The sequence below is a fragment of the Nipponia nippon genome, unplaced genomic scaffold (genome assembly GCF_047370975.1).
Source record: "Nipponia nippon isolate SJK-2023a ecotype South Korea unplaced genomic scaffold, ASM4737097v1 scaffold_5, whole genome shotgun sequence".
NCBI classification, from domain to species: Eukaryota; Metazoa; Chordata; class Aves; order Pelecaniformes; family Threskiornithidae; genus Nipponia; species Nipponia nippon.
In genome coordinates, this window is record NW_028262369.1 from 29,794,640 (window position 1) to 29,817,515 (window position 22,876).

The 22,876-nt window shown below is 42.3% G+C and overlaps 1 protein-coding gene across 2 annotated transcripts in view; it reads left to right on the forward strand.

Annotated features, from left to right (window-relative positions):
- The window catches only part of TRABD2B (TraB domain containing 2B), a 296,467-nt gene that overhangs the window by 141,979 nt on the left and 131,612 nt on the right, over positions 1-22,876 (forward strand). The window contains exons 3-4 of one of the 2 annotated variants that reach the window (XM_087733608.1): positions 17,755-17,829; positions 18,375-18,521. In XM_087733608.1, coding sequence (XP_087589734.1) covers positions 17,755-17,829; positions 18,375-18,521 — 222 coding nt within the window. The remainder of the gene's footprint in view (positions 1-17,754; positions 17,830-18,374; positions 18,522-22,876) is intronic. The other variant, XM_087733609.1, reaches the window with a different exon arrangement.

Below are 22,876 nucleotides of genomic sequence, written 5' to 3' on the forward strand. Positions count from 1 at the left end.
CTGCAAAACAAATGCAGGGACAAAAGCATTCTTGTCCCTTCAGGCTTCCAAAGCCTTATACACTTTATTTTCAAGGGTGAAGAAATATGATGGAAATCATCCACTTACTTCAGCAAACACAAAAATCAAAATAAACTCAGGAGTGTTTAATCTTTTTCTTTTTTTTTTTTTCTCTAAACCTTGTTTAGTTAATGAAGCTTGCAGTTTGCATCACATTTTTGACAGCTTTTTACAGCCTGCAGGATAAATGTCTGCTGATGGAAATGAGAGGGATCCTTTACATATCCTGTACATATGTGAACAGTAGCCCAAGATCTTCCTGCTCAGCCTTTTGGGGGGATGCAAGTGTTGTGTTTCTTGTTTTGGGTTTAGGGTTTGGATTTTTATTTTCCACCTTAATGTACTAACTCAGAAGTAATAAATATTTTAGAACAAAGTTGGAGCGGCTCATTTAGGGTTAGATCTGACCATAAGCATGTGATGAATGGGCTTCAATTTAAATGCCAGTGGTTGGGATAGCGGCAGGCGGCGGCTGCCACTCAAATTCTACAGCATCTACATGTTCCAGCCACAGTGGACTTCATTTAATGAGGCAAATTTAGTAGGGGGTTTAGACTGGCCTCTGGGATTTCTGAAGCTGCATTTAAGAATCCCCACTAAGGAGAAAGGAAAGAAGTCTAAGTAAATGTGACTCTCTGAAGGAAATATCTCCATCACCCATAAGAAACTGTTAAAATTGGTCCTTCTCAATTTGTCCCTTCAGTCAATTTTTGTAATGTATAGGCAAAGAAGGTAGGAGTCCCTCACTTTCACGGTGTAATCGATGGAGTGGTGTAGCTTGGTGCAAATCCATCAGCTTGAAAGAGTTACTGCTAGGTTATACCAGTGAGAACCTGAAAAAATATCACCTGTAAATAATTGATGTAAAGGCAAATGTTTGAAAACCTCAAGGATGCCGAGTTCTGATTTAGCACAGCTCAAGTATTATATTTAGCTATATATATTGAGCCAAGCCAGTACTGGTCTGAGATGAGCTTTATTGACATGAATCTGCTCCAATGAATCAGGCTTCATTTCTCCTTGCTGACAGTCAAGTGAAGATATGTCTCTGAGCGGTAGGCTCTGCTAAAGTGTAAGTGGTGGCATTTCTTACTCGAGCCTCTTCAAGGAAATGCTGAGTGCTGCTGAGTTATATGGAGCAGGTCCTTACAAAGCTCTTCTGATTTTAAGGTTTGTCATAATCTTCCTGTGCTGCACTACTGACCTGAGAGGGTACAGGATTGTGCCCTGGCTGAGGATCTAGTTCAGAATATGAATTGCCAAGCTTACTATTATGAATCTATCATTATTATGAGTTAGCATGATATTAATCAACAAAGCGATGGTACTGGGCAGGAATGGATCTAGAACATAATAATCAGTGATTTAATGCTTGTTAAATCGACTGTTGGAGGAAGATGAGTGCTTCCTGAGCCTGGCCTCGCCATTTTCTATTGAGTGAAACACATTTTCTAGTGTTAGCCTTTTTTAATTGAAAGCCATATAAGTCTTTTGGAAGGTAGTAGGAAATCCAACAACTGTAGATCTTTTAGAGAAAATAAATAGACTCTGTCATCTGTTGCAGCACTGTCACAGTGGTTTCCATTTACAACTGAAAAACAAAGAGACTAAAGACTGTTTATTCCTATTATTTTCCCTTGATTTGTTTCTTTCTTTGCTTGCATGTGTGGGTGGGTTGTTAAAGTTTTTGTCTTGCTTCGTTTTGCAATTTTTTACAGCCTACATTCTGATGTGTTGCCGCTCATCTGCAGGCTGCGAGGCTGGAGTGCATGAGGGTGGGCAGTGTTCAGTTTCTGCTTATAACTCAAGCAGGTAGTAAGTGGGTAGGTTATAATTTAGGGAGTAGGAGGAAGACAGTAAAACTAAATGTTTGGGAATTTTTCAAAATGTCCAATGACCACGGTTCCTATGTAGGAGGAGATGTCCTTCCCATCCCTCTCCTCCCCCTTGTTTCTGAATGGTTTTGCAGAGTGGCTATGACTAAGGCTTCGCTAAACTGAAAGTGCCACAGCCTGGAATGATAATCAAAAAAGATGCGTGTTGTTATAAACACTCAATCATTTTCCTTCATTCTTGTGGAGTTGTTATTAAGCCCAGAGGTTCAGAAGTTCAAAAATATAAAGGAATAATTTGTACAAGAAAAGAAAGGAGTCTATTTCACAAGCCATTGATGCTTCCACTGGGAATTAGCAGTAGCTGTTAGAGTAGCCGAGGTCATACAGAGCAACCATGCATTCTGCTCCCACTTAGGAAACCCCTAATTTTTAACTTTTTAACAGCCACAAGCTTAAGTTTCTGGCAATGAAAAGTGGAGGGAATGTTTGAGGAGCTCTTATTAAAAAAATAAACTTAAAATGATGATTGACTCCCCGTTTATGTCTCTAGAATGGGGCCCATAAATCTCAACAGTTTTCTCTTCAATGGCTGCTTGTTCTTTTTGGTTGGTGACAACTTTTATTTTAAGCGAGCTCAATTCTTAAATTAACCCTTGTGTTGATTCAAGCCTCCTTGTTTGTCTTTGCTTTGCCTCCCACGGATGGAGAAAAGCTTAGCATATGGTAACAGATCCATTCCCATTTCATGGTTGACATGAAATGTGGGCATTGGTGTGTTGCTGGAAGAGGGAGGAACCAGATTTCAGGAGATCTGCTTCCAAAGAAAGCACTGAGTCTCCCCTTTGGGTCCTTGATGTAGTATTTCTGATAGGCAGATAAGCACTGAAGGTTTAACTCATTTGAGTACAAATATTCAAATTCAGATGTGGGTATTCAAACTCTCAGTCCCAACCAGTATGGATGGGTTCTGGCACTCCCTTCATCATGCTTTTAATAGCAACTATGGGGATATAGCTGTCCAGCAGTCCCTGGATTTTTCCTGTGTTTAGAACAAAATACAACCTTTGAAGCCTAGTAAGAAAATACCTAATATAAAACCCATAAAAATCTGAAGCAGCATCAGCCACTGGACCTACGAGAAGACAACTGAAAAATGGGTTAGTGAGCAAGAGTGCTGTGCCTGTGGCTGTCCGTTAGCTACCCACTCTCCTTCACAGGTATGCGGGCTCTGGGAGCCAGCAATACTCGTACTCCAGTGCCTGCCTGTGTGTGGCCAGCCAAATTTGGAAGCTCTATCTTATATCTTTCTGTCAGTGACCTATTATACAGTCGTGGGGCCTAATGCTTGTGTCAACATGAGGTTAGGTTTCATGGCATCCTGAGCAGAGCAGGAATGTCCTGGCTTATATTTGTCTCCCCAGGAGAGGGTGGGAGAGAAGCATTCAGCAGCTACTGGGCAATCTTCTGCCATCTCTTGACAGGTAGTGATATAAATCAGGGGCTTGAGTGGGACACAAAGGCAAGACCTCGTTACTCTGTTTAGATCCCTATCAGCCATGATTAATTCAGTGCTATAGGTGGAAGGATAAACGTGGCTTCCTGTAATCTTAATTGTTTCCACCAGCCTTTGAACTGATGCATCCATCTGGTAGCATTTAGTTGTCAAACAAAGGGTCAAACTATGCCCAAGACCGCATGGTGGGCAGCAAGACCAGTTCTGAGAAATGCCAGTACCGGTTGGGAATCAGTCTCTTGGTCATGCAGTACAACTGAGGCAAGGGGACTCGAGTGAGCCCTGAATAGGTGGCTTGCAATATCATCTGGAAACTTTTAGGTGCTAGAGGTTCTGAATTTATTAGAGAGGAGACTAGCAAAAGTGCCTTAAGATGGCTAGGGAGGGACTGGAGACTTCATACGATGCTACAGGGACTTCAGCGCTGCCGTTCCCAATGCTCTTATGACAAGTCCAAAGAGAAGACAATATGGATTGCTTTTCTTGAGCAACTCCCATTGTAACTGGAAGAGATGTGGTGGATCTTTCACAGAACTACTATCTTCTTGCATCAGGAGTTCTTCCCCTCCTCTCAAGACTCTTTAATGGCTTAGGTCTGCAATCTTTACAAGTAACTGACTCATACACTCATCCATCTACCTTCAGTGCTGTTCACAGGGCTTGACTTTACTTTGACGTTCCTGTGTACAAAGCATTCCCATGATAATAACTTGAAAAATACCATGCTAGTTTTACTCCCTCTTTAACATCGCCAGGTGCCTGTGGGAAATTCTGAAAAGGGCAACAATCTTGATATATTTGGTGGAGGGGGCGTGTTTTGAAACCAGAAAGGTCTTTGGCAAGTGCAGCCTGCAAGGAACACAACTAGCTTATTTTAGCTGACAGCTTTGGAGAAAACCAGCATTGCTAAGTTTCAAATTAGTGTGGGTAGACACTAATAAGAAAATTTAGGGCTAGCAATTCAGAGGGAATAGTTTATTGCTTTTTGGTTAATCCCTTTTCAATTTCTATCAGCATAGAAAGAGCAGAGCTTTTTCTCTCAGTCATTTGTGCACAAAGCAAAATGTGATGAAAACAGGCAAACTAAAATATAATTTAGCTTCCTAAAAACAAAGAGGAGAGGTCACCCCATCAGAAAAAAAGAGTCAGAAATTGCAGTTTAAACAAGACTCCATGAAGTCTTTGTCTTAGTAATTTTTGTATGCTAATGCTTTGAATCCAGTAACTTCTAGTTACCAGAGCTCAGCAAAGAATTTTTCCTGGGTAACTTCTTTTGCAATCTGTTCAATTTTTGCTGCACTATATTAACTGTCAGACATTTTTCTGAGATGTATTCATGTTTTGGAGTCATTTACTGAATAATTCCAGACCTACAGCTCATTTCTAAGTGGTCCTGAGAATTTGCTATTCAAAATCCAAGCTAAGTTTCTTAGAATTTGGTAATTATATTTCAAAATCTGAGGAACAATTAAATGGCAAGCATAACTGCCCTTGTACAAAATATAAACACAGAATAAAATTCCCTGTCAAGTGAATTAGCAAAGCATGGTTGGGGCAAACTAAGCTGACCAACTTCCATCTTCAAAGAACTTGATCTATAAAACCACCTGAACCTACTCCCCATCTTACCTACTTTAGGGAAGGTAAAAAGATCATGAGCAGGGAAGAAATGCAGAACAGATGTTATCTTCAAAATGAGCTGATCCCCCACAGGTTTGTGGAGGATGTCATTTCCTACCCCTTGCATCATCCCCTTCTCCTCCTCCAGGGTGTGCAGGCAGGATTTCAGCCGGTGTAAGTCATCAGAATGATGCTAAATTACACCAGCTGAGACTGGCTCTGAAACTCCTTGGGCCCCTAGGAGTTATGCTTAAGAAGTTAAGTCAAACCTTGAAGTGATCCTCTGTGCTCTGCTTAGTACCCACACCGCTGCTTTGGGATTTCTCGTTGGATGTCTTCCCTACTGTCCTGAGGTAGAAGAGTGGGCTGCAGCCTCTGAGCTCCAGCCCCACAGTCATGATTGTGCAAAAGGCTGCTATTCATCTATATTATTCCAGGGCAACGGCAAAGAGATTTGCTTTGGGGAGTTGCTTTTTTTCACCTTGGGCTCCCCAGGACTTATCTGAGCTGTGTCCCCATGTGCAATGTCTTCAATGGCTGTAGGATTTCTGGGAATCTTTCCGGTGAAGCACAGCTGTAGAAGGAAGAACCTGCTGAACGTTTACGGAGTATTTCAGGGGATGGCACAGTGTGCTTGCTTACATGTGTGTGTATTTACAGAGCATCAGTATTAAACAGGCAAGGAAAAAGAGAGGAGGAGGAAAGGATTTTTTTGGCTCTGCTTCTGGGAGTGCATCTAAGCAGTGGGGAGATGTGGCTAAAGGAGCAGAAGGTGAACCTGAGGCTTATCTCTTGTTTAGGTATTTTCTCTGCTGTTTGTGTGTGTGGATCAGAATTATGCCTGAAAACAGTATTAATTACCTTTTTTGTTATTTATTTATTTGGGGAAATATTCCACCTTCAGGAATATTTGAAACTGTGCAAAGAATATTCTTCTTGATCCTTTCTTCCTAGTTAGAAGAAAAAAGAAAACCAAAATATTACTTGAATGAAGTGCTTTCTTCAGAACTTGCCAATTTATGTAAATGTTTTACAGCAACATCTGATTCTTGGCTCTCGCCAGGAGAGCAAAAATCTGTGCACACTCTTCTTGATTCCTTAGCAGCATATCCTCTCTGGTAGCTGGTTTCATAGGCATTCTCTGACTGGAGTGGAGACTAGGCTTAAAAAAGCTTCAAGCAACACGATCCTTTAGTCCCAATGATAATGAAAATATAGCAGTTATAGCCATCTCTTGAAAGATAACCTCCCATAATTCATAAACAACAGAATTACATTGACAGAGCCTAATATATAGTAGAAAATAAAGTGTATGAATTTATCATTCTGACCTTGAAAGCTAACAGAGTAGTTTGTTACAAATAATTAATTTTATAAATTTCTTCAATCTTGGCAACTTGACTGTGAATATATTGTTGTTTCCTTGAAGCTATTTGTTAGCTGAATTTATTTGCTGAATAATTGATGTAAATAACTCCATGAATAGTAAGTAATTATTCTTGGCCTCCACTTAGTTTGAAGGCAAGTGCTTGGCTACAAGTAGATGATATTAGAAACTTGAGCTGCTGTGATTTGATGGGTAGGTCACCTTCTTTCCCTGGATAACTGAATTTTGAATAACTTTTATGTAACTTGCTCCTTCTAGGCAAAAATCTTGTAGACTGCAACAGGGCTGTAGCACTATACAGGGTGTATACAGCACTCACTGGGCCGTAAGGGCAGCAGCATATGGATCTGATGCCTCTGCCTCTTCCCCTGGGCAGCCTTGCCCATGTGCCCTAAGCTCCAAAGTGACATTTTCTTGTCTTGGGCATCTCTGCCTCTACATTTGCCCATTGCTGTGTCTTCCTCAGAAAGGCAGCTGAAGCAGGAGCTGCTGCATTTATTTCTTGTTAAACTCCCAGCTGCATCTGTAGCTTTTCCCATCTGTCCCTTTGGACAGAGGACCTGGGAATGAGACCGGTGGTTGCTTGCAGCAAGCATTGCAGCTCTGCATTAAAACATCCTTGTATCAGCAGCAGTGCATGGATCGGTGAGAGCATTTTAAAGGGTCCATTTTCGGCAGCAGGCTGCTGTCCTGCAGAGGGACCCCAGCAGGCTGCCTTTGAGGAGCACGGTGGTGTAGCTACAGACTTGCCCTCCCTCAAAGTGCCTGCTTGTCTTCCCGGTGAATTATGATTGATCACCTTCGGTGCCCTTTCACAGGCTTTGATAAAATATGCCTCCGAGCAGTTGTCTGCAGGATTTTTGTGACCATCTGTTGTTACCCAGGACTGTAATGTCACCGCCTAATTGCTTTCCAGACAAGCTCCCTTTGCTCTGGCTTTTTCCTGGAGAAGGAGGTGGCCTAGGGCATGGGCTGTTTACTTGTGCACTGCTTCTGCACCCAAAAACTCTCTTGCCGTCAGCAGGAGGATTGGAGTGAACTGTTCCTTCTGGGCCTAGGGACGCTTGGGCCAATGCAGAATCGTTATTTACAAAAATCATGCCATTTGTGCTTGGCTATTTCCTCTGATACTTTTAAGGAAATGAGCCTTTTGCTCCAGCTGCTGGCGTGATGGGCAGAGCACTATGTGTCCCTTGCGCAGGCTCCCTCTCCCAGAGCTGCTACACCAAAGCATGAAGGGCTGCAGCCACTGACGGCGCTCCCCAAATTACATACTTTGCAAGGTCTGCATTGCAACCCCAAAGCTGACCCTGAGGATATAACTGAATTTCTAGCAGGAAAAAGGGGTTGCCCTGGTGAGGCCACTCAGGAATCACTGTGCCCCATAACAGCTGGAACAGGTGGGATCCCATCAGCTGTCCTGATTAATGACATGGGTTTTTCTCTAGGTAAGGAAGACCTGAAGTGAGCAGGCTGCAAGATGGAGCCCTACATTTAATAGACATGGGCTACCCCATGCTTGTTCACTGTTTCCCCTAATAGCAAGAACATTTTGCATAGTAAAATTAATTCAAACTTGAGATAATGCTAAGCTTAAAAAAAAAAAAAAAAAAAAGGAACAAGTGCTTAGCCCTGATGAGTTCAGCTCCCTGCTTCCTCTTGAAGGTTTCTTTTTCTCGTACTCTTCCAAATCTTGACTTTTTTTTTTTTTTTTTGAAGATAACACAGTTATCTTCAAGCTTAGGAAAGGTTCCCTTTTCTACAGCTGCCGACTCGGTCATGCTCACATGGAGACTGGAAAACTGAGACAGTTGTTGCCTCAAACTGTTTGTCCTTGGCCAGAGGTTTTAGCTCCATCTGGCTTGTGGGAAAGTGCTCCCCTTCCCAATGGGCTGTGATTTACGCTCCAGCATGCTGACGTACATGGCAATTGGCACCTGTTTGTGCTGATACCCAGGGCGGGGAGTTGGAAATTCAGGACATATATCATTATGTCCCCTTCAGCCATTCTTGCTGCAGGAGCAGCAGTCTGGAAAAGGGCCATGCTGGCATTGTGAGGTGTTAAACTGGGATGGCTGAAGGAGTTAATCTGCTGCCTCACTGTAACAGAATAGAAAGAAAAACATGCCTATGGGGCTAGTCCATTTTACTATGTAGCTTCAGCTGGTAATTAAAAAGAAACAGTTCAAAATTAAGCAGTAATATGAATAAAACCCCAAATTAAATACACCCAGGACAGGTTGCATTTGTCAGTGGGGTGGATGCTTAGTATATCATGAAACCAGGCTATGTAAAGAGAAGAAAAAAAAAAAATCTCGGGCTGGGTGCCTAGAACTGGGAGCTCCCCAAACCCCCCTAGAGCTTGGTATTTTTCCATGAGGGTACTGCTTTCATTGCAGCCCACTCATCACTGGAGTCGACTGGTACGCTCTGCTTGGGGCATGTTCCCACATTCCCCCTGTTACAATGGAGACAAAAAAGTAAAATTGAAACCCCAGATGGGCCTGCTAACAATTCTACTTGAGAGTCAAGAGCACAAATGTGGTTTCAGGTTCTTGGGAAGGATTTCACATGCTCCCTTTGAAGGTGGTGATCCCGAAAGTGAAGACAATGTGCCCATTTAAGGTGGAGGAAAGCAATCGTGGGCACTGCCCTTTGGGAATCCTGCCAGGCATCAATTTTGGGGAATGCAATTGCTGTGCAAAGTAGCAGGCTGCAACCTTCTCTGTGCATAGATCAGGCAGCTGGCTACTTCTAAATGGAGTGGTGCAACCGAGCACCGTGATAATTTTGAGGTAAAGGCATGGGGAGCAGGGAGGTGGGTGGGAAGGAGCCATAAGAGAAGAGGTATTTTCAACAAGCTCCCCAACTGGCAGATTTCCAAAAGATGGGAAGTGTCTGAAAAAGGCTCACCCTCTGCTCGTCTCATTTCTTACATTCTTTCCCAAAGTATCTGTTACTGGACACTTTTGGGGGGTGTTGGACTTATCTGGGATGACTGCTCTTGTTTCAATGACACCTTTGGAGCAATGTGCTACAGCCCCCGCGGCACCTCTCCTGGAGTGCTGCTCTTCTCCGCAAACCTTCTCACAAACTTCTAGTGCCCGTGAAACTCCTTAGTTACATGGGGTGATTTTCCTGACATTGAGGCAGCATTTGGGTTTCTGAATATAGAGGATTGCTATTGCCTAGTAAGTGGTAAGATAGCCCCAGGACAGAAATAACTGAGCAGAGCCTGAGGCCAAGCCTGGCTTGCTGAGGTGGTGGCACAGGAAGGGACAGAGGGGGGACTGAGGGGCATGCAGGAGCTGGGCTTGCAGGCAAGCCCAGGGCATCACCAAATAGGCAGCAGGGCCATGTCCAGTTTGTCCTGCTGGACCACTGCCTGCTTTGCCTGGGTGAGTAATGTCTCTGCCTTCCTCTAGACCTATGGGTTTCTCATGGTCTGGTGTTACTTTAGACAGCCATGGTCCATCTCCTTTCTCTTTATGGAGTTGGGTCCACTCATGTCAGTTGAGCACACTGGCATTTTGTCTCCGTAATGGTCTTTCCAATATTTGGTTTTCAAATAAAAGATGAATCTGCTTAAAATCAAATGTTGCTAGCTACTCAGCCCTGGAAGAACTGTTATTCGTCTGCCACAGAATAATGTGAAGGGAGTAAAGAAAGAAGTGGAAGGAAACAATTTACACCATCATGTCTAACTTGATTAAAAACTAGTATGGGATGTTTAGGTTACTGGTAGGCATGGGCATCGTTTTCATACACAGTGTTTTGTTGTCTAACAGGTTGACAGTTTTCTAAGTCCCATAACCAAATAGCTGAGGTGAGTTCCAGGGACAAGGCGGGTTTTTTTTCTTAACCACTCTTTGTTCAGCTATAAACAAGGAAAAAAAAAAAAAAAAAACTGTCTCCCTTCGAGAGTGCAGTCTCATGCCAGAGGTATGAATTGATTTTACTGTCTGTTTGCCTTTTTGTTCACAAGATCTGAGACTGCAGTCCAGAAGTCCCACTAGTGGCACTTGGACCTGCAAGCCGTGGCTGCTGGGCAAGGTGTTGGTTACTGGAACTTGTTGCACTTCAACCAGAAAAACACTTGAGGAAACAGACTGGTCAGAGTGTAACTCTCTTGTTGCAAACATGTAGCCTTTTAGGTAGGTTTAGTCATCCCAATTAATCTACTGAACTCAGTACAACTGAGAAACTGGACCAATGCAAGAGCACTGGCTCATACAAATCCCTCATACAAAATCCACAAAAGCTGTACATTTAGGCTGCAAATTTAACAGAGGTAATTCTATCCCTTCCAGTGTTTCAGTTTTGATTACGTTGCAAATCCTTCCTCACGTTATTTCCTAATTTATTTGCCTAAGTTTGTATTTGGGCATTGACCAAAGCAGAGAGTTATCCTCCAGAGTTACTGCTCACTTACAGCATTGCTGGTCGGACATCAAGCTGAGTTATTGGCAAAAGAGACCGTACCGATGATGTGGTGAGGACACTGAAACTAAAACATCCTTCCACCACGGCGTGGTGGTTCACAAAGGAGGGAAGGATGGAAATTACATACCAAAGCTCTTTTTTCCCCTCCCTTTCTTCTAAATTAAGCTGGACTCTTAAGTACCTGTAGAAACTAACACAGTTCATTACACTTAGATGAAAAGGTTTCAGGTTGTATCCTTCTTCCAATAGTGCCTGTGGTACAGCTGTTGTTGACTTCAGTTTACATATTTCAGACCTCGTTTTGACCTCTTTAATGTGGGCGTGGTATTTATAGTATAGGTACTTAGAATGATACAATGTTTCTAAAGGGCTGCCAAGACAGAAATAAACTGAGATTAGGATTTTACTCCATGGTCTTTATTTGTTATTGCAATGGCTTTGTGGAAGAGAAGACTTGTATCTAAGAGCACAAACTATAGCTAGCTCACCTGTTCTATCAGATAATCCACCAAAACCCCCAAACAACTGCTCTTCAGGCTCCGAGTTAATGATGTGCCTGCCCCAGCCCTGCTGAAGGCAGGAGCTTGGTACAGAAGCAATAGTATAGTAGGGTCAGCGCAGGGAATGTGCAAGACCTGCTATCAACCAGGAATAGTCCTTCGCTGGCTTGGGGGTCTTGGGACTGAGGGAATGGGGGTCTCATGCACATTGCAGTGTTTTCTGTCTAGGACTTGCTTCTGTTGTTTTTGAAAGCCTTGATTCAATTGAACACAAAATACAAAAAAAAACCCAAATTTTGACTTTTTCACTTGTAAGTTCATCATGGGAACTTTGCATAAAGAGAAGCGTCAGGAGGCTGAAGTCAGGCTGTTGGAAGTCAACTTCAGCAGCAGCTTTGGGTGTGCAGGGCTGAAGGCTGAAGCCCTAATCTCCCTGCAGCTTTCTCAGCATCAAGAAAACCAGTCTTAGTCCCGGGGCTGCACGTTAATAGCATGAGTGCTCTGCACCAGGCCATGCCCATGTGTCGCCGTCATGGCTAAGCCAGTAGGTTAGGTGGTGGCTGGGGGTTTCTCTGAGCACCTCGGTCAGATTCAAACTGTTTTATTAAACTGGTTAATTGGCAGTTTGAAAGGGAGGGGGAAAAAGCGAGGTCCTTGGGTCTCCCTGGTCAGTGCCAAGCCGCAGACTGTTAACTACTCCTGCCTTTCAGAAGCAATAACTGTGGGTTTGGGGAACATATGGAACCAACTAGCCGAAAGGCTTTTATGAGGAGCTTTAACAGGGGGCACGGTTTTGTGAGCAGAAATTCCAGTGGATGAGTTAATAGTTTCACTTTCCTTAGCTGTCCCTTTATAGGAACAACAACAACAAAGTCCCACAGCCCCGGCTGTACAATGTGCCGATGCATCCAGAATTTTGTTTGGACACTGGGGGAGTCCTTTAGGAGATCCCCCAGGACCTGTTTTTTTGGAGCTATTTCCTGATGCTGACCTCATTAGGTGAGTTTCACAGCTCACTAATTCCTAGCAACAGCGCAAGAGATTCAAGGAAAGGGGAAACCCGTCTTCTGGAAGGCAATGGAACTGAACAGATTTGGGCAAACACTTTTATTGCTTTTCATTAATCTGGAAAATCAGGGACTTGGGTTTTTCTTTCTCCCCCCAGCCCCCCCCGCCCCCCCATTTTGATCTGAAACTGTATATTTGATTCTCTATTTGAGTACAGAGAATGTTAACAACAAAAGAACCACCCCTGAAGAACCATATACCTCAGTATTTATGTTGCGGTTTGTTTTGAACCAAGCAGGAGAGTGGGCATTTCTTTTCCGGAGTTGCAATTTGGGTACTGACAGGATATAGTCACTTAAATGCTTCCAGTAATGCTTATTTATTATTTACATTGTGGTGGCACATGTCCAAAAGAGAGAGCAAAGGAAAACAATAGTTGCCTGCTCAAGAGCTGACATCATAGTATGAAATTTAAGTACTTGTTTTTGTGGTATTGTTATTAATCATGGCTCTATGCAGGGGTCATCCTGTAACTCCAGCTACTGGAGTCCTGTGAATGCAATGTTTGTAGTTCAGCCGTGGTAAGTTTAGTACTGGAAAGTCATTTTGCCCCCATTACCTAACAGTGAAATCTGAGCACCAAAGTTTGGTCTGAGAGTTTTCTCTGGGTTGCCTTTTGTTCTCAAGTCACCTGTAGAGCAAACACTCCAGAAGAACACGGGTCCATTTCTTTTCAGCTTAACACAAGATTTGTTTCTTCTGTTGTAATTCTTGAATTTGTTATCTATTTTATTAGCAATATAGTTCATAAGAAAGTTTGGGACTGCTCAAGTATTTTATCTGGTAATAAGGTTTCCTTGTCTTATTTTACGATGGCCTCTTGGATGCCCCCATGAAGCTTTTCTTCCATTGTGGCACCATTTGGGACCATAGTCAGACAAATTGAAGAGGTGGCCCTGGCAACCTTTCCACTTGGTTAGAAATCCATGGTATTGCCTCCTAGACAAGGTGATAGGCACGAAGTCAACCTGCCGTCAGAGTTTTTCAGAAATTGATTTCTGACAAAGCATGTGAGCATTCAGGGTAATCAACTGAAGTCAACTCACTCACCTATGCAAAAGTATTAAAAATGTAGAGCTGAAAGGATACGGTTAACTCTGCATCCTTGAGCTGATGTTTGGTGATGATAATGGCAAAGAATCCATGTACTGAATAGCATCTTTTAGAAAAGTGAACATCTTATTTCTTCTTTTATGCCATTCAGGACCTTAGGACTAAAAGACCTTATAAGCCACTGACATAAGCCAGGCATAATACTGTATTTGATGAAGGATAACTTGGTTTTTGTTTTCTGGGCTTTTTTTACTCTCCTCAGCCAGGGCCAAATGCACTTAAGATGGGTAAGGAGAAATCTGCCCTATATAAAGGCTGTGATTTCTCCTCGTTAGCTACTACATACAGCACTAACAGGCTGCTGGCCTTCAGGAGCCTTCAAACATCCAGTCTGAAGTTGCAGACTTGTGGCACAATAGAACACAATACATGAAGATTTGCGAGAGTACCTTGGAACAAGTAGGATTTTTATGTAGCTTTGCTCCCAAAATCAAGTACAATGAAGAACATGGTTTCTGGTGGAAAGCCTCGAGTGTTCCTAAGCCCAATCCAAGTACACATCTATTCACTTCCCCTCCTGATTTGAAAAGGTGGCAATGCTTTCTTAGATCTGTTTCTGGGGATTGGGTTTACTTGCCTAAAAGCCAAATCTCATTAAAATATCGCATAAAATCAAACCATCTTGGGCTTGCAAAATGAAGTTCAAACTGTCCCAACGGCCGATACTGTTGTGTATATACAATGGCTGATACTGTTGTGTATATACCAACACTTCTACGCAATGCCAGCCCCCTTTGAAACCTTGAGACCCAATGCAGTTTTGCCTGCTTGCTTCATGTGAGGGGTTTGGAAGTTTTCTTAACTTTCAATTTCAGAAGATGGAATATTAATGGCTTAAACATTCAAGTTGATTTATATGTGAAGTAGACTTTTGTAACTCATGCCTTCCATTAGTATGTGACTCATGTCTCTCTAATCCAGAGGCATGTGGAGGAGAAGTACTGTTTGAGTGCCAAGGTAATCGGTAAAGCTGTTTGCTTTATTGGGCTTCATTGGGCTTGTTTGGTCCCTTGTCGAGGCCTGGAGTGAGCTTGCACACGGGTGGCAAAGGCTGGTCTCTGCAGATTTGGTTGCAACTGAAGTGCCCAAGATCAGAGAGGCAAAAGAGCAAAGGTTAAAGTGAGGCAGCAGCACAGATACTGTTGGGAGATGGTGAGAACAGTTTGTACGAACATAAGAAGTGGCCCAGTCTTGTTCACCAAGAAATGAAACTTGGGCTTTCTGTAGACCTCCCCCCTCCTGGGGATCCTTCAGCTGAAGTCACCAATGCTGCAAGAGCTGTCCCCCTGCCCAGCTCTGCTGCATCCCCTCTACCCTTCCTGTGGCAGAAGTTACTGGTCCAGCCCCTTTATCCTTCAGATGGCCATAGTCTGTGCAAACAAGCTGCTAAAAAGTCTGGTCTGGTGGTTCCTGGCGCTGTGTGGAATTGGTGGTACCCACTCTCTTAGGCAGTAAAACAGGACCCATAGGTCTGCCCTAAGGGCTGAGCTGGTGTCTCCAAATACCCAGATAAAATCTGTGTGCTGGGTTGCTGCTTTGCACAGGAGAATGACACCACTCAGATAAAAAGGCTTCTTCCTGGCAGGGTGAAAACCCCTTTTTAGTTGTCCATGGTTGATCGGTCGCAAACCGGGGCCAGGGGCAGCCATGCAAAAATGACTTTCAAAGCACACTGATGTGAGGACCATAAATTGCGTGAATAAAAATGCACTTTCCCAGAGCCAAAGTCATAACTTCCCATCACTTCCCAGAATAAATGCTGTCTGCTATATTTATTAGGTGGGACTGTGTATAGGCAGTCACTCTAAGTGTGTTTATTTTGAAGTCATCAGTTGTTCAGTAATCTCGGGCACCTCTGGGAGATTTAACTCAGATAGAGGTTTAGGCTGGAGGTCGTGGGGTCACTGATATTAAGATAGAGAGAAGGAAAGGAAACAGCATTGTTTTTGTGGCATTATCTGAACAGCAAGGAAAAATAAATTCATGTTTCAAGATGGCTTTAGCCTGACTCTGAAGGAAATGGTCTACAAATCCAGTCAACAAGCAGGCGGCTGCAACGAGACCCTGCTTCTCCTTGAGTTTGTTTTGAGCCGCCCAACCAAAAACCATGGTGGTTATGGCTTGATTAAGAAAGACTTCTCTAGAAATCTGTTTAAGTAGTTACAGTTTTCCTTTAGCATATGCAAGTGTTTGAGTTTCTAATTTTAACTTGCCTCCTAAAATAAAATCTCTGGAGTTGCTTTTTGGGCAGTAGTTTGAACTCAGCAATGAGCTCCCTGGGAGTGGTAGCAGCATGCTGGACTTCAGCTGGTGGCCAGCATCACCTCTAGGTCCCAGAGCTGCTCAGGGGCAGAGAGCAGGGACACGAATGTCCTGACACTAATGAAATCTGGGTTCTGGTGCATGGGGGTCCATCTACTGTTGTAAACTCCAAAAAACTCATTCTGTCTCATGGAGTCTTTGATGTCTTGTAAGAAGTGAACTCGTACTGTGGGCTTTTCTGCAGCCCGGCACTTATTTTCAAGGAACATATAGGCAATTTTCTTTAAGACCTCTAACCTTCTGCAAATGTGACTGAAATCAGCTAATAGGTTCCAAATTTATTAGGAGGAGACAGACAGACAGACCCAGAGCATTAATGCACAGGGCTGGTTTCCCCAGGAAGCCAGAATAACAAAAAAAAAGGAGAAGAAAAAAAAAAAGGCATTGGGAGTAAAGTAAGGATTTGTTTATCGCCGCCTTAATATTTTATCATAAAACACACTGTCTTATCCTCAGGGTTTGTCAGTGGTTTGTATATGTATGTGCCTGTGTGTATACATATTTTTGTATATAAAAATCCAGCAACATCCATTGTTTAAAAAATCAAAAATGAGAAGGATTTTACTAAAAGCATTTTGGGAAAACCTCTGCTCTCAGTTTTCCTGTCAACGTTTTTCTAAGCTTTTATTTTTATGAGCCAAAATGTTTAGAATCCCCAGGAAATCCTGGGATGAACCATTTCCTCTTCAAGCTGTAGCCCTTAGGGGAAAAAGAAAACCTCAGACCCTTTCAAAGGTTAGAAATTTTTCAAACTGTATTTTTTGCAGATTTTTTAAATTAGAGGAAAAACTAAGTTAGGGAGATGCTTAACTTCAGGCTGTGGTCCTGGGAAAGATTGATCTCTTTGTAGAAAAGCCTGAAGAGACTCTTGGATCTGGGCAAGGAAATCTTTTAGGCTTGGATCTTAATGGGGAACCGATTGCTGAATTGAGGTATAACAGGTTCAGTTGAAAGACCATCTTTATATTATTTGAAAGTAAATTAAAAAATAACATTTGCTTTTCCTCAACCAATTTGTGTATGTTAGTTAGCATGCAACAGCTTTGTATTAAGAGGCTGTTAATGCCCTGGAGATGATGATGATATTATTATTGTTATTGTTGTTGTTGTTATTTTATTAAAAAAATCTCAGATCATATTTGTTATATACCTGAGGTTTTGCAAGAGTAAATCCAATTGGCTGTTTTCTTTCATTCAGATAAACTTCAATGGGAATCATAATTTCAAACTAATAAGAACTTCCATCCTGCAAATACATATGTACATTGTTAATTTTAGAATTCTCTGGGGTTCACTCCTTAAAGTGGGTTCAGTTGCTTAAAGTTAAGAACATAAGAATGTGTCACAGACTGCAGCCTAGCTGGGCTAGCTGGAGCTCAGCACAGGTTACTTTACCCAGATTTTGAGATGATGGTTATTCTTTGGGATGGAGAGGGCACTGCTGTTATAAATGAGAGAAGTTGAAAATGTGGTGAAACGTGAGGCTGAGGGATACAGGAGTCTCTTCCTGAAAAATTATATTGATGTGTCATTTTTCATAATTCTGAATTTGCAGTCACTACATATCACTTTATTTTAGGAAAAGTGCATTTGCTTATATATATAATATGTGACAAACAGTCTGAACTGATTTACTCATCTACTTTTTATCAAGTTTCTTTGGAAGTTTTTTGGAAAGCTGAACATGAAAAACCCAGACTTCATGTTTCAGTAACTGGTATAAGTTACTCCCACAGTCTATCACGAATATAGAAAGATTTGTGGTAATTCATGTGAAATTTAGTAGCCTTTTTGGTAATGCAAGGAAAAAAATGTAATCTTTAAGGACATTTATTTTTTTGGTTACCTAAATGTACATAGTAAAGGGTGCTTCTGCTTTCTTGGTATTTTCAGGTTTGGGATGGGGACACTCAACTAGTCTGCTGGGATGGTATTACAATTCAGTATCTCTGTTCACTTTGCAACGGGGTGAGTGAAAGGGGAAAGACTAAAGGAGGGAGACTGATAATGAATTTCCTAAAGTTTCTGCTACTAGAAGCATGCAGAAAGTCCCAATACTACAACTGTGACTTCAAAAGTTCGGAAGATTTTGATTTTTATCAAAAACTTTCTGACTGAGTTTGAGCTTTGGATTTAAGCTACCAGACAGGAAACAGTCAGAGGCAATAAAAGTTTCCTAATTTAGGAGATTTTTCATTTCAGTGTTTCTCATGTAGCCTAGTAGTCAGCAAAGACAGCCTAAAAGTCCTCAGACCATGATATATGTATGTGTTGTGAAGTTATGAGGAATATTAAAGGTCTTGTGATAAGGTCTTCTACTAGTAGAGGACTTTACATCTGATCCTCTCTCCAGCTGGGAATGCCTAAAGAGCAGCCCTTGTTACTCTGGGCCAGGATGGGTCAATAGACTTCAGGTGCAAGGGAGTTCTTCAAAGCAGCAAAGCCTATAAGGCCAAACTTTGATTCCTAGTATCTTTAACTCCTCTCTGTTTTTCCTGTCTGCATTTCTACAGGTGCTGTTTGCTCTAAACCAAACTCTGCTCCAACATGAAAGCCTCCGAGCAGGCAGTTTGCAGGCCCCGTATACCACTGAAGATCTCATCAAGCATTATAACTGTGGAGACCTGAATGCTGTCATATTCAACCATGACACTTCTCAGGTAAGCAAAAGCACTGTGTACGGGCCAGCTAATTGAGAAAAATCAGCTGCTTTACTAGCGATGTCCTTTACAGAGCCAGGAAGTGTCTCCTACCAAAACCCAATCTGAAATTTCTACACTGGATATAATGATCTGTATTCATTAAAATTGAGGTGAATTGATGTTCAGAGAGATTAAGAGCCTGCCATAAAGCTTACAGGTGCCTACAGCACAGCAATAAGTAAAACTTTGGTCTCAGGGTTATCACTTTATACTCCCGTCTTCTCTTTCCCTCTCTTTCTTTTGATGCCCTGTGTTTTCTTTCCACACGTGCCTTGTTTGCTTGGTGAGAGAGTGGTATTGCTTGAGCTCTGGGGGAGGGACTGCCTGGAAAACTTGCCTAGGAATGTGCTTGAAAAAAAGTTAATTATGGATGTTTGTGGGGCTGTTGAATGTAGTCCCCTCATTAAGGGGGGGGGGGGGAAATCTTTGTAATATTTGAGCTTATATATGAAGAGGAAGTGAACCTTATGTAAATACTCTATAAAGTAAATAACTTCTCAAAACTTCAATTATTTTGTATGTGTCTCAGGCAGCCCTTCAGTCTCTGTTTATCTTAGTTATCCAATGCTATTAAAAACTCTCAATGGAGCAGGAATCTGCTTTCCAGACCAGTTTGATAGTTCATGGCAAACTCTGAGATTCTCATTTAATATGTAGGTTCCTGTTTCTCCTTTTCCATTAATTCTGTGGAAACTTGGTCTTTGGTCTCCATTTTTTGATAAATGTTCCCAGGTTCCTGTCTCAGGTGCAGTGAGTTATGTGGAGGGGACCTGTATAAACTTTGGCAGCCACAGTATTATGTATGTTTTGCCAATGAAAGTCTATTAAATTATGATTGTCGTTTACCATTAGCAAATGCAAATCAAGGATAACTATGTGACTTCAAAAGAGAACTGAGACAGATGTCTCTGAGACATCTTATCTTGCCATTGCTATCTTGAGTTGTACAGGGCTCTGTGGGTCACTTGTTTCTCAGAGGAACAGCTGGGAAAGCGAGGATGGCCCCAACCTGGCTGTAAGGTAACAAAGTCTTCCAGTCACACTCCATGACATGGGTGTTTTCCCAGAGGTCTTCTATGCCCCTCTGAGAAGTTCCAGATAGGAATGTAAAAGACACCCAGCAGCAGCTGAAGCTGCTCTTCCATGTAACCTGTCAAAGAACTAGCCTGCCCCTCAACAGGAGCAGCAAGACATCAGCTTGGACAATCAGAGGTCCTCAAATTCTGGACAAATGGTCATGTCTCCTCTTTTTCCCTATCTGGTTATCATTTTCAAATAGCAGAAAGAGTGGTTGATGGTGATGAATGGGATAAAAACCCCTTTGCTGTTCCCATTAATACAGTCCTAGAAAGTGAGGCATTGTTTTAGCATGACTAAACAGGACATAACAGGGTGGTTAACATGGCAATACTGAAACAGAAGTCTGTGTAGTACCAAAGCTGCCAGAGCTGTTCATTGTGGACAGCCTTCCACTGAAAAGTGAAGGGAGAAAGCAACTCAGGTAGGAATACATCTCTAAAGATGGGGGGTGTGAGCTGGAAAAGGTAGAGAGCTCATTACTTTAGAGGATCCTGGAGAAGTCAACGGTTGTAACTATTCCTGCAATGTTGAGGCACAGCACGCGAGATAAATGCATCATGATTTTTGACAAATAACTCTTGCAAGGTGTGGTGGTATATTTGCCATGGATGCAAAGAAAGGACTACTAGTAGTAAAATCATGACGACAGTCTAGCATCTGAATGTCCTGAGTCATCTTTTAATCTCTATCAGTGTAGTTTCTCCAGCAATAACGCCTTTGTCCCCGAGACAAGTTGTGGCCGTTCACACTGGTTGCATTGACTTGCAGACATCTGTGATTTGTTGACACAATGTCCTATAACAGACCTGTGGGTTAGACTTGAGAGGAACAGATTGCTGTAAAAACTTCTTTATCCCTGCAAATTCTTGGATCAAATGTGAGTTTAAAAACAGTGTTAAAGAAAGAAGAAAGAAGCCAACAACCAATCAGAGTTCAAGCACTGGTGTTAGTCATGGTCCCAGAGTGCATGGAGTTGATAGAGATTATAACACTTACAGGCCATGGAAAATTAAAATCCCTATATGTATACTAGTCCCTGCAGAACTCTAAATGTTGTGAAGTATTTTCCTCTCATGGGTTGTTGTTTTTAATTTGGGTAAAGAGGTTTTTTGTTTGGTAGTGTTTTTATAAACCAGCTTTATACCATTTATTCTTAATTGCAAGCAGAACAAAATAGAAAATTAAAACCTAAAATAAACTCCCTATTCACGTCAACTTTTGCCAGTTGTGCTAATTCCAAAGTTTATTCTATGTGGTTTTTTGCAAGGCTGATAGACTCTCTCTGCCATAGAGAGTCTTTGCCATTTGGTTACCAAATTAGATTAGCCTAGCTTAAATATTTCATGTGAAGCATCCCCTGTGGGATCTTTCTCTTGAGACATTAAATGTAGGCACAGGGATTTATCATGGGCTGAGAGTGTACTGCAAGTCTCACCAGGTGACAACAAACGATAGGCCTACAAGTGCAGAAAAACTATAAATATCCCAAGTGAGATGTATCATCACTTAAACTTCAGGGCAGGTACCCATGCCAGTCTTGGGAGACAAAAGTGTCACAGTGTTTTTAGAAGGTGTGCCCATTCTTTGATGATATCCAGCTGCTGTCCTAGCACTTCAGAGGTCTGGTAAGTCCTTGCAGCTGGTACGCAACTTTGAAATATCACATAGAAAAGAACAAATGATCAAGAATGGAGTTGTAAGACTCAATACTTATGTGAACAGTGGAGGCCAGGAATTCAGCTCTGTCCTGCAGGGGCATGGGGACCTGCAGAAGGCTGTGACTCTCACTTTTTGAGGATTCGTTTGAGGGCTTTTTATAAAGTTACTAGTGCCTGCTTGTCCCTTGAAGGTTAGCAGGAGCTGCAGAATAAAGGTGAACCTGTCCATCAGTTGCCTCAGTTCAGAGCCATTTGTTTAGGTCACTGTAATGAACTGGAAAGTAGCTGAGAAAGTCTAACATAGCTGTGGGGACAGTGGTGGTGGTAGGTGCAATATCCAGGTGCAGTAACTTCCTAAATTCCTCTAGCATGTGTCTTGGGAGATGGAGCATCTGCAGTAGCCGTCTGCAAGATGCTGAGATGCCTTTAGAGCAAAACTCATCCTGGAGCAGAAAGAAGGACCAGAAGTGGAAACACTAATCCTGTTGACCTGAGGTGTTATGGATGAGTTTCTTGAGCCTTTTCAACCTCCCCGAGGGAGTTTGGGAAATCTGCAGTTTCTTGGTGCCAGTCTTGTTGACTCCCACAGCATTTGGGAGGAGAGGGCAGAGTCCCCCTGGGGCAGAGTCTGTACCAAGGGGGTGCACAGAGGGGATGGTGCTGGGAGGAAAAGCACAGGGAAAGTTATTTCCTAGACTGAAGCAGGAGCTTGGGCACTGGGTCAGAGGACAGCTCCTTTGGCACCTGGGGACAGGGAAAGAACTGCCTCAGGGAGATGCTGCCTGCCTTGGGGCTGAGAAGCCGGCTGAGCCAGGGTAAGGTGCTTGAAATTGGAGGGGTGTGAGCAGGCCCCCAAATCCCTGCCATTTTCCTGTCCCAGAGCCATCAGCACTGATGACAGCAGAGGACTAAACAAATCCTTCTCAATTTCAGATTTTTTTTTTTTTTTAAATTTTAATTAAGAACAGTGAAAGGGGGAAACACCTCTGCTTTCCTGTGGTTATATTACATTCTTCATTCCTTCCTCTCTCTCTTTTTTTCTTAAATTTTGTTTCCAAGCACCATTTTTCCAAATGTATAAACCCTTGTTTAAACTTAATAAAATTTTAAGGGGCTGAGTTTATTCAGTTAGACTCTGACCCAAAAGTGGAGTAGGAAACATCTCTCCTGCTTCTATGGCCTTCTGCAAACACTTGATTCTCTTGTGACTTCTGCAATCACAAGGCTTACGTTGGAGTTTCTGGGCACAGAGTCAAAATGATACTGAAGAGAAAGTATTCTAAGTTAAAGATAGGATAGGCTTATTTTCTGCTGGTTCTTCAGACTTTTGCCCCTCAAAGAAGTCATAGTTTTTTTCTTCTCTTTTGAAAAAACTTCTCTACAAGTGACGAGGCATCAGATTAGATCAGCAGCTTTAACTTCTGTATTCTGTCTGACGTTCTCACAAGGGAATTGTCATCAGTATGTCCAGATACGTTAAAATGCAAAAATCTGTTAGTGCAAAATCAGAAAATGATCTGCCTCCAGAGAATATTTTTTCTTACCTGAGACAGTTAAGAAATTGCCTAATGACCT